Below are 12,093 nucleotides of genomic sequence, written 5' to 3' on the forward strand. Positions count from 1 at the left end.
CTGTTGTATATGACAGTAAGAAGATCACATGGGCCTGTCCATGTATAAAAACAAAACAGTCATGTATTCACAAAGCAATAGCTAAATGGCATTTGTTTCAAAGTCAGAGAGCTCTCTTCCAGAAGGTGAAGACCACCGAAAGGATTGATTCCATGCAGATACCTCAGCAGCAGTCTGAGAATGTGGGTGACTGTAGTGATCATCAGTACCCACCTAATGATGATGGAATAGAGAGGATAGTGCGCTATTTGATGAAAAATAAATCTCTGCCTGTGGACCTTCCCTCAAAATTGGTTAGTGGTCTACAACATGGAAGTGAATTTAGACACCAACTAATTCCTGAAGAAACATTCTGCTCCGAATGTGAGGGTAATCATGTTCTAAGCGAGCCAATTATTATAACCTCACGAGCAAAGATTCTGACCTTTACTGGGTTAGTTGAAGGTAAATATTGTTAAATGGAACATTCAAATTGTTTAAAGAGTGTTATTTTACTGTTATTTTGTATTTAACTTTTATGCTCTCTGTTAAGGAATTTCAACTTACTACAAAGTATGTAGCAACTGCAGCATGATGTACAGGTACCAGGAATTCACTGATGGTATCCATAACTTCAATGACCACCTTCTGCTTTCTCTTCACTTGTGTGTAATTCTTCGCAATGCTCTTCAGGTAATATGTGTAAACTATTGATGTTGATATGGTTTTGTGTAATAAGTATTATGCCGTGTAACATAATCTTTCTTCTTTATACTCTGTGAATATGCCTAGAATCACACTGCTGTCAGCAGAGTAATGAGCATACTTGAAGCCACTGCTAAAGCAAAATCCCCCAGCAAAGACACAGTGCTCCATGCTTACCTCCACTTTGAAGCCTTGAGCAGCCATGTTTATTCTTACACCTGCATCAATTGTGGATATTACCCCAAAGTGGTGATTATGGATCTCCACAAGAAAGGTGTCTTCAGTATTCCTTGTAAGTATGTGTTGTGTACATTGTATTACAAATGCTTTCTAAAAACGGCATGTTCCTGATTCTGAGTTTGTGTTTTGCAGTCAGTGAAATAGCCACACCACCATCAGATTTCAAGGGTGATACAAACATTGTCTCTTTTTGGGAATCCGTAACGATGGAGATGATTGGCCGGGGATTTCTTTCAAGTAAGTTATTTAATGTGTAATATTATTTAGGTCTATGTAACTAAAGAAACTAATTTTCTTTAATGTACTTATACACTCTGTATTTCTCTTAAGGTGGCAGGAAAAATCCCTTTGTAGTTTGCCCAAGTTATGATTGTTGGGCTCCTTGGATTGGACCTAACACCCGAAAGTCAGACATTGTTCTAAACACTGAGCATGCAAAACTACAAAAAACAAAGTCCTGTGATGTTCCAGATCTTGACGTCACAGAGGAAAGGTTAGGTGATGAGCTCTTTAATCTTAAGGTAAGAACACATGCACAACATCTAATTATGTTTTGCAACAATTATGGTTTTAACCAAAGCCTGTCATGTTTAGGTTGATGCAGTGAGGAAGCTGTGCAAAGAATGTGGATTGGACACAAAGGGATCAAGGATGGATCTTGTGTTACGTTTGCGAACAGAGATGCAAAAACCGTTCTGCGTACGACAAAATCTTCCAGCAGATTTGGGGTGCTTCTGGTAAATTGTCATCTCTTAAATGTCTATATAATAATAATAATAATAATAATAATAATTCATTTAATAATGCATACATATGTAGCTTTGATTGGAAAAAAAATAATAATAATGTCCCTGGAGTTTAAAAATGTATCCTGATGGACATTTAATTTTCAGCAAAGCATTCATTGGAAGATGCAATATTTCATTTGCTATAAGAACCTACTTGCAATTTATACATGGGTTAATTAACACTGAGGAAACTAGTCTCTGAGTCCACCCACTGACAAATTGTTGGTAAAAGTAGGTAGATTCACAGGTATGAAGAAATTATGAAAACCTAATGAAAAAAAATAGACTAAATTTTATATATATATATATATAAGTTAATAGTTGAAGTGTTATTTTTATTTTATTTTTTTTGTAATTGTAATGATTTTTACATATATTTCTTTACATTGTACTTTCTTTAAATTGTGCTTTTGTACATTTCTCTTAGGTGGCTGGGCAGTCATTACATGTCCATGTGGAATAGTGTATTCCATCAAATTCAACATAAGAGCAGAGTCTCCCAGAGACTTTGCAGACTTGCTGCTGAGTTGGAAGCACTTTCCTAATGTGGTAATATATGACTTTGCTAGAGGACTTGCAGCACACGTTAATCTACGGAAAGCAGATTCTCTACCTTTCAGTCCCCATGAAGGGAGACTTGCTGAACCCACTACAGCAAATATCCAGCTAGCAAAGGAAGGCAAGCTCAAAGTTAATCTACCATGGTTGAAAAATAAGAAGGAGGAGGAGGATATCAACTGCCATCCTTTGACAGGATCATCAGAGCATTATGCTCTGTATGACAGATTTCATGAATTTAACACCAAAGACCCAAGAGATGCTCTTAGGAGAATCCAAGTAGTCCCAGAACTCTGTGGATGGGTAAATACTCAAACCGCAGAGCAACTTTTTGGTTCAATGCGCAAGAACAATTATTTCTTGAACATGCTCACGCCATCTGGACACACATTTTTGATGCGCAACATCATTCACCACTATAACACAGCACAGAATAAGAACATGGAGGACAGCCTAAGAAAAATTGTATCACCAAGTGATCAGTTAACCTTCAATGGTTATGGTCAGATAGTACTGGGTAACTTTTTTTTTTTTTTTTTTTTTAAACTTACAATGACCATTCATTTTTTCATGTATTGTAAAAATCACTTTGTCTTGTACTTTATGTGAAGGTACACCTCCACAGTCCCTAAATGATAGTGAAAGACACACCTGTGATATTACACAAATAGACCAAGTACACTGTAAGTAATGTCATTATAACACCGCACTTGCAAAATCTCACTTCACTTAATAAATACAGTTGGATCATAATATTTTCTCTCTTTTCAGGCCCCAGCCAAGGTTCAGTGATTGACATGACAGCCCTACGAAATGTGCAGCCAAACAGGGCATGCTGGATGCATTCACAAAGCAGTGACCAAATAAAGATGGTATGTTGAATTTTTTGCATTTTTATGCAAAGTGTATAATCATACTTACACTTTTTTTTTCTTTTTTTTTTCTTTTTTCTAGATAGAAAATGCTTTAAATGAAAAGGAATCACGACAACAATTTTTGGCTCAAGTAGGAGCAACAATTCTGAACAGATCAGATTTTATTACCTTGGGACATCCAAATGATGTTGAAGGGACTGTGAGTATTATCACATTCAATATCATGCTTTTGTTTTGTGATAAGTGAATATTAAATTTGTTTTCTCTCAAATTATTAAAGATTTTGAATGCCTGCCTTTCAATGGTCAGAGATATTGCTGATTTAAAGGTAATATTTTATATCTTCTGTGTAGAACTGTTTTTTTTGGAGTGAGAAAGTGTGCACAAGTGATCCTTTATTAACTGTAATTTTAAATGGTATCTAACAGAACATAAAGGTCCATTGTTTTAGCTCGTATGTGACGGTGACATGGTTGCCACCATTGTGTGCAGACCCTTCAGCTAACTTACCTGTAAGTATGACTGAAATTTTTAATAGAAGTTAACTAGGGTCATTTTAGGTGCTATTTAAAAATGTTTGTTGTCTGTATAAGGACCATATAGCAGAATGTGACTTCATCTTACTCCCTTCCTGGGCATCAAACCATTGGATGATATGTGTAAGTCTATTTTGTTTAAATTATCAGTTCTCCTTAATGCAAGTAACACTGAGATATTTTGACATAACTAACAGTTGTATCTTCCAAGAATCATTTAATAGAACTAGTTTTACAGATCATGAAACCAAAAAGCAGAGAGATGTATTTGCTTGATTCACTGCACAGCACTGACTTCAGCGATTGTCGTTACATTGATCCCTACAGGTTTTTTCAGAAAAAATATTAAGAGTTCAAAAGAAGTTCAGGATTATGGTAGTTCTGTTTTGTGCCATACATCCTTTTGCATGCATTTTTTTTTTTTTTTTTTATGGCTCATTTTTCATTAATGCTTAAACTATTTAAATCTACCTTATCGCTGGAATTATATTTTATAGTTCAAAGAAAACATTGTTTAAACGATGATAAATGAGCCAATAATTTGTTTGGGGATTTGTTCCACCCCAGTTTGTTTATTAGTATTTTATTATTATTTTTGTTCAGTTTTTGTTTTAGTTGTTGTTTCAATGCTTTGTAGAGTACTTGCACAGCAACTACATCCTGGGCTGTGGAAAGAGTATGGACGTGATGATCTCAACGTAAGCAGTTTTCTTGTTGCCATCACTAAATTCCATTTTAGATATTCAAACACATTGTTAGTTTTTGAATAATTACAACATGTTTATTTCAATTTAACTCAACAGGGTGCTCCAAGGCAGAATTGGTCAAATAATTGTGGAGTGTTTGTGTTGATGGTAGGAAGAATTGTTTAACAATAAGTAATGTTTATTTTCCTTGATAGATTTGTCAGATTGCTGTCTTTAATTGTTAATTTATTTTTTAGTTTGAGCAAAATCAATATCCAACAAACTTAAGATATTGATACAGTCAAACAAAACCATTTAAAGTTGATTACTATTGTTTATGTCTGTTTTGATGTAACTTACTATTAATGTTACAGTACACACTCTATGTTGTAATGGGAGGCATCTTTGATTTTTCTGAGGTGAGCTATCAAAATTAATAATTTGGCAAAAAGTTTATTCTCAAAGGGTGATTGATTTACATTATGCATATTTTCCAGACTGACATGGCTGCAGTAAGGAGATGGTGGTGCTTGCTCCTGCTAACAAATTATCCTGTGAAGTAAGCCTATTTCCAAGTTCTTCCAATAAATAAAACATATTTATTAGTAGTAGTGGGTGATGGAGGAGTAGAAGTAGCAGTTTCTTATCCTCTCTTTAATAATATTAATTTGCACAGTATTTGATATTTTGATATTTATATATCATTGCTCTTTTGATTGCTTCCATTGTCCTCATTTGTAAGTCGCTTTGGATAAAAGCGTCTGCTAAATGACTAAATGTAATGTTTTTGGTGTTTTATGGTGATTTATTATTATTATTTTTTTTTCTCCTGTGTGGAGTAAATACTTTCTAGGGAAACTAGTTCACTTGTTTGTTTTTTTTTTTTCATGTGTAATTTAAGATCAGATGCTGAAAGAAAGCTACTCAGAAAAAGGCGCAAAGAAATGAAAACAGGTATAACTTTAACTAAAATAGGTTTGTAGCAACTAATCCGACAACTGAAGATAAAAGTTCCTTTTTCCATAAATATTTCATGATTGATGTATTGGTGTGAACTTTCTTTCTCTTCTTTCTTTTCGTTCTTTCTTTCATTCTTTCTTAAGGAGAATTGGAAAAGGAAGCAGAAGCTGATTACATAAGTAAGGTGGGAGTTTTTCCTATTCCAAATGTTATTTTTAACATTTTAAATGTATGCTATTATTCGACTAGTATTTTATATTGAATAATATTAACCAAATTTTTTTTTTCAGCAGATGCCACCTGAGATCCTGAAACACATCCTCTTGAATGTGGTCAAAGAAGATGGAGATGTGGCCTTCTTCAGACTGTCTCTGACGTGCTGGCTTTTCCATGATGTTGTTTGTGACGCATCATTCAGAAAAGACGCTCATTTAGCCTGGCTTGACAGTAAGTTTTCATTTTATTTTTTTATTTATACCAGTAGATAGTTCCACACATAAAGTTTAAGCTGCAAATGCATTTTAAACTTTGCTCAGAACTTTTTGTTTTAAATCTCTTTCTTACAATAGGTGTTGTCAACTGGAGTGCATACTCCAGTGACTACAAGGAGATGTACCGAGTGCCATATAAAGTGACCAGTTGCCTTTGCTGTGGGGACTTATTTAAAGACTTCCCGCCAGGCTATATTGGAGATGGAAGGAAAGGAATCCTTCGTGCATTTTACTCGACCAAAGAGTTTGAAGGTTACTGCTCAGCAGACTGCTTCATTTGTGACGGCAATCACTATAGCCCCAAGGACAACAATTTATAAAGTTAAATAGGAATTGTCACTTAGGTGACAATTGCTTGATCTGACTGCTGTGTTTGTATATTGAACTTAAATTCAGGGTTTGTTTTCTTTTATTATTATTTTTTTAATAAATGTACTTGCATGTCTTGCAGACACTTAACAGCAAATAAATAGGAATCTTATGTACAGATCACGGTTGAAAACCAGACAAAATATCATTTTTTATATATATATATATATAGCACTTTTGTTTATTTTGACATCTGACAAGTTTTTATTTTTCCTTGTTGCTGTTAATATTTTTGCGTTTTCCCCATGAGTGTGTACTGGTATTTTAAGTTGTATACAGCCTTTATTGTATTGTTCCTTTTAGGATTAAAATTACAGAGACAATTACTTGACTCATTTTTGCTTCCACTCAACAGCAATTATGACCTGAATAAAATAAAATGGTTTTATTTTAAAATGTTCTATATACACACATTTAAAAAAAAAATACTTGCGGTGACATTATGCTATTATTCCATCAAATTTAGGTTTAAAAACTTTAAAATCATGTGATTTAAAATGTTGTCCAGACAACTATTTTGCGAGTGTAGATAAACTGTAAATAATACAGATCTTTAAATATATGTAAATAATTACTTATTACTATTTATCTATACTACTACTATAGAGGTAAGAACATCATCTTAATACGATATTGAGCATGCGTCTCACTCAAGACCAGCGCATGCGCATTATAATCATAAATCGGTAGTGCGCATGCGTCTATGACGTCACCAAAACACCACCGCGCATGCGCGTTACAACGTCCAGCACGTATTGGATCTGATCCAGCTACGTCATCGTGCTACAGGCTGCAGTGAGGACTTCTTGACAAGTAGGGAAGAAGGGCTAAAATTGGGTTAAGTGTTGAACAGATTGTGGTGCTCACCGTTCTTGTGGACTGTGTTCCTGTCGCTCGAGTACGTACTGCTGCTCTCTCGAAGCTAGTACACTCATGTTTCTCTTCAGATCGTATAAATCTTTCGCCTTTTACTAAAGATTTCCGTGGGGAGGAACACAATGAGTATAAACTAATTTTTGATGCCCTGATTAATGGCGGGGTTTCCTAAGAGAGTTAAACATCAGATTTTTTAGTCAATAATTATTCTGTGTACATAGGATTTAAATAAATTATGACGGTTTAATAGTCATTACTATTACTTGTAGATTCCAGAGGTGTTAAATTCTGCAACGATTAATTGTGATTTGCTCTTTTTCTCCTAAATCACGAAAAAATAGAAAAGACCAGCTTTAAATGTCTATTCGAATATGAGCTTACGTTCACTTTAGATTTCGCATAAGACTCCGAAGAGAACATTGTCTTTGTGTTCAATAATGAGACGGTGGCCTCTTATGGTCAGCTATGTGTGTCATCCGGTTTATATATATATATATATATATATATATATATATATATATATATATATATATATATATATAATTGTATATATAATATAAAATAATATATATATATATTTGTTTTATCTAAAGTCTTACTTAAAAGTACAAAAAGAAAAGACCATGATGTTTGCTTTATTATAGTGTACAGAATATTGTAAGTAACAATCATACAACAAATAAGAGCGTTAAATGTTTAACCTAGTGTGGTTCTCACCGTTCTTGTGGACTGTGTTCCTGTCGCTCGACTAAATACAACTGTTTTTTTTTAAACTAGTACACTCATGTTTTTCTTCAGATCGTATAAATCTTTCGCCTTTTACTAAAGATTTCCGTGGGGAAGAACACATTGAGTATAAACTAATTTTTTGATGCCCTTCTTAACGGCGGGGTTTCTAAGCTGGTTTGGAATATCAGATATTAACTTGAGCAATAAAGTATTTGCGTATTTGTTTATAATGTTTGCGTATTTTTTCGGCCGCATTGGTGTTACTTAATAATTTTGACCAAAATTTGTAAAAACTCAAAAGACTAAATGGATTCAGGTTCACCCGATCTGACTGCAGCCTGCGGATCGAAGCGGGGCTGCACCTGGGGCGGGGTTACACGTGTAGCCCCGCCCCATGCATACTCTGATTGGTTAGATCGTCTTTCATAGACACACATAAGAAATGTGTGTGTAGGTGGTGTAGGATGGAGTATGTTGTTAAAAAAAAAGCTAAACACGCTGTTCAGTTTTACAAAGCCTTAATGCACAGTTGTTTGTTGTTAACTTGACTCACTATGTCTGATTTATTGAATCACGAGATGTTAGCTACTACAAGTTTAATCTTCTGGACCAGTCGTATTCACCAAGGGGTATAACTGCAGACCGGAGATCTCCAAAATGGGGCGTGAACTCCAAAAGTGGGCAGAACCTCCAAAATGGGGCGGGGTCTCCTTTTTCAAAGACTTTCACCATTTACTGTGGCTTTAGACTTTTGTTACTGACTTGCAGTTCAAAATAAAACTTTATAAATTAAACGTTATTTCTAGTTTCATCTAAACATGCTTATGGTCAAATATGTGATCTGAATTATTTGGAGCAACAACCACTTTAAAATGCTTTGGAGAAAGTTGAATAGTTGGCAAATAAACTTAAAAGGCTGATGAAAAGAGGAGAAAACTGTCTTAAACCAGCACTAATATATTACAATCTTTTAAAATCATGACCAACTTTACTAGAATTAAGCATATTTTAGTGAAGGCTTATTTATTGTGTGATATTTAGTGTAACTTGTTGTATAATTAATATAAGATAATCTGTTAAGGAAATAGATTTTTCTCTGGCATGTTTTAGCTATTGGTTCCAAATGTGCAGATTGTGTCTTCTTAACAAATGCTATATTGATTAATAAAAGTATATATATTGGCCTGGTAATGATTAATAGGCTAATCTTATTATACAAATGCTATAGTTAAACACTATATGGCCTCTAGATATCCTAAAAGATGGCATTAGAACATTCAGAGCCTGGTGAATGGTTAAGGAGTAAGAAATAACAATATCAATATAAGAAAATTTTAAGCTAGACTGGCATGTTTAATTAGAACATTCTGTCATACTATAGCTTATAAATGCCTAAATAATATAAATAGATCACACACACACACACACACACACACACACACATATATATATATATATATATATGGAGTTTGACCCTTTACCCGTCCGTCCTGTAAGCGTCACATTTACTACATGATCTTTGTCCTCCAGCCTTCGCCCTCCAGATAACCAGCACAGAAGCACAGAACAGGTAACAACAGAAAATCAGCAAATGTCTGTAAAAAACTGTCTTGATTGAAAGTTATGATTGTGTCTGAATAACGTGAGCAAATCAAAATTACGCAAGCAGCAGCAAGATTAATGACATGAATGCATGTCTTTTGCTTTTACACTGTTGTGAATGGTGCCTGCAGCAAATTGAACTTTCCTGCACTTGTGCTTATTTTACAAAAATGCAGATTGCATATGCAACTATTAAAATAAATTGACATTTACTTTACTGAAGCTGCTTATGACCTACACTTATTGTGTGCTTTTGACAAAAACAAAAGTCCACTTTGAGTTCACTGCACTATCACAGACGGAGATGACTAAGCACTTTTTCATTTTATTTTTGTCTGTGTAATCAGCATCAAATGGGGATATTTCTGCAGTCACATATTTTCTAGTTCTGTACACATCTGTATGGTGCCATCTCACACAGATTCTGTGATATTTCAGTTTTCTCCTCAGTCTAAAAGATGGTGGTTTTGTCCAAAGAGTACGGCTATGTGGCTCTAACTGGAGCAGCATCGTTTCTCCTGATGTTTCATCTGTCTCATGCTGTGGTGAAAGCTCGGATTAAATACAATGTCCAGGTAACTTAACACACACTAATCACTGCACATGCACTCATAATCCAACAGTTTTAGGTTCACAGTTCAAGGCCACAAAATTCAGACAATTCTCAAACAGCTTTCCTTTTCGTTTTGATATCGTAACCGTACACGATTATTCATTCAGTTGCTTTTAAATGTTTGCATTAGCATTTATTCCTCCCACCATGTCTGATTGAGAACCACTTAGTTTTCCCTAAACCAAGAAGAAAGTATTTATTTTATTTTCTAGTATCCGACAATGTACAGTGATGATCCAGAGACTGGTCACATATTCAACTGTATCCAGCGAGCGCATCAGAACACGTATGTAGTATGCATCACATGTGCATGTTCACAGCAAATCTTATATTACTGATAAATATTACAGTGCCCTTTGCAACTGAATGTTTTACATTTTGTAGAAAAGTGAATGTTGTTGTTGTGGTCCTTATTTATTTGCTGAACATTGATTGATTTTCACATCTGATTATTATTGTGGAACAGCGTTGAACTCTTGTCACCATTCCTGTTTCATTTATCCGTGGGAGGGATTCAGCATCCCGTGAGTACAGATTCAAGATTTATTAACCCTTACCTGGAGGTGCACCATTAATATGCATGCATGCAAGCTAACGGAAACTGTGAAGTGAACTGTTTGTTGTTGGTTGTGCTTCTCAGCGCCTGGCCAGCGTGTTGGGAATGATCTGGATCGTCAGTCGGGTGCTGTACGCTCAAGGATACTCTACCGGAAGTGAGTCTTTTTTACACTTCCACCGTACTGATCTGTGTATATTAAAGACAAGTAAACTGACAGTATAAATATAGATCTAAACAGCTAATGAAATGTGTTTCTACGTTGTGTTCTGTCCTGTTAGAGCCCAAGAAGCGCCACCGTGGGTTGTTTGGTATGGTTGCTTTGGTGGGTCTGTTTCTTTGCACAGTGAACACTGGGAGAACGCTGCTCGGATACAACTGTGGAATGAAATGGGTCAAATTGCCCAAATATTTTAAATAGTGAAAATTATGTGTACTATTCTAATTCTACATTCTATGAAAATGGCAAGATAAATAAACACACCTTTATTTTCTCTGTTGTGCAAATTTAGAAAAACACTAATTTCTCACTGTAAGAATCAAGTGTGTTCATTTGTGTTTTCAATAAACTGCACAAAAAGGACAAAGTTCGGTTCAGTTTTCCCTCATAAATTGCATAGAAATGACATCATTTGAAAAATGCATACTATAATAACCAAGTGCATGAAGATTTACCACATCAGTGTTATTTTAGTATTGAGGTACTGTTATAAGTTTATGTGAGTGTGTGTGTGTGTGTGTGTGTGTGTATGTATGTATGTATATACAATATATTATATTGTATTTTCTGTTATTATTTTAATTTTGGTTAACGTTTTAGTAATTTAGTTTTTCTTGTCTTGCTTCATTGTTTTGAATGTGTATATACATTATATTATATATATATATATATTTTACATTTCAGTTTTAATTTGTTATATTTTAGTACATTAAGTTTAAATGAAAATGAGAAATGTTGCTTTGGCAACTGACTAAAATAATATAATTTAAAGTGTTATTCTTATATTTTAGAAAGGAAGAATGTTTTTGTGGTTCACAAGATACTAAAACAAAAATATGCTTAAAAATATCATATTAATAGTACCAACCAAAACTAAAATGAATTAATCTTACATTTTGTGCCATTTTGTGTTATTTTTATTATTATTATTGTTAGGGGTATGTTTAGGGTTAGGGTAGGTGTAGACGTTAATAAAATACAATCTAATAGGTTGAAAATTACATTTATTGTTAGTTTCCGGTCGGAGCTGTATCCCTTCTTTCCTGAGGAGAGAGCTCACTACATTACCCATAAGCCCTCTGTTGTTCCGGAAGTGGCGTAAAATATACTGGCTCCTGGATTTAAACTGAAATGGGCACTGGTCCCATGAATAAAGGATTTTAGACAAAATAGCTTCTTTAATAACCATTTTTATGAGAGGACATGTGTTAGTGAGGTTTCTCTAAAATGACCGGTTTCACGGAGTTTATCGCGCGTGTGTTTTGAAGCGTTATTTCAGTCGTTTGTTTCCTAAAGCTGACACGGTCCTC

General features: G+C 34.5%; 1 protein-coding gene, 2 non-coding genes and 1 pseudogene across 3 annotated transcripts; all 4 read left to right on the top strand.

The window, feature by feature from the left end:
• The window catches only part of LOC113037897 (uncharacterized), a 5,699-nt pseudogene extending 841 nt beyond the window's left edge, over positions 1-4,858 (top strand).
• A 1,980-nt stretch (positions 4,859-6,838) lies between these two features.
• On the top strand, positions 6,839-11,150 carry LOC113120678 (microsomal glutathione S-transferase 3-like). Its single transcript, XM_026290640.1, has 7 exons — positions 6,839-7,085; positions 9,323-9,362; positions 9,833-9,969; positions 10,220-10,293; positions 10,474-10,531; positions 10,648-10,720; positions 10,845-11,150. The coding sequence occupies exons 3-7, from the start codon at positions 9,853-9,855 to the stop codon at positions 10,982-10,984; spliced, it is 462 nt and encodes a 153-aa protein (XP_026146425.1). The 5' UTR covers positions 6,839-7,085; positions 9,323-9,362; positions 9,833-9,852; the 3' UTR covers positions 10,985-11,150.
• Positions 7,115-7,228, top strand: LOC113037977 (U5 spliceosomal RNA). Its single transcript, XR_003274721.1, has one exon. It is a non-coding gene; the product is annotated as a U5 spliceosomal RNA (small nuclear RNA).
• On the top strand, positions 7,842-7,956 carry LOC113037979 (U5 spliceosomal RNA). The gene has a single exon (XR_003274723.1). It is a non-coding gene; the product is annotated as a U5 spliceosomal RNA (small nuclear RNA).
• Positions 11,151-12,093: the final 943 nt, after the last annotated feature.

Source organism: Carassius auratus, chromosome 20 (assembly GCF_003368295.1).
Source record: "Carassius auratus strain Wakin chromosome 20, ASM336829v1, whole genome shotgun sequence".
Taxonomy (NCBI): Eukaryota; Metazoa; Chordata; class Actinopteri; order Cypriniformes; family Cyprinidae; genus Carassius; species Carassius auratus.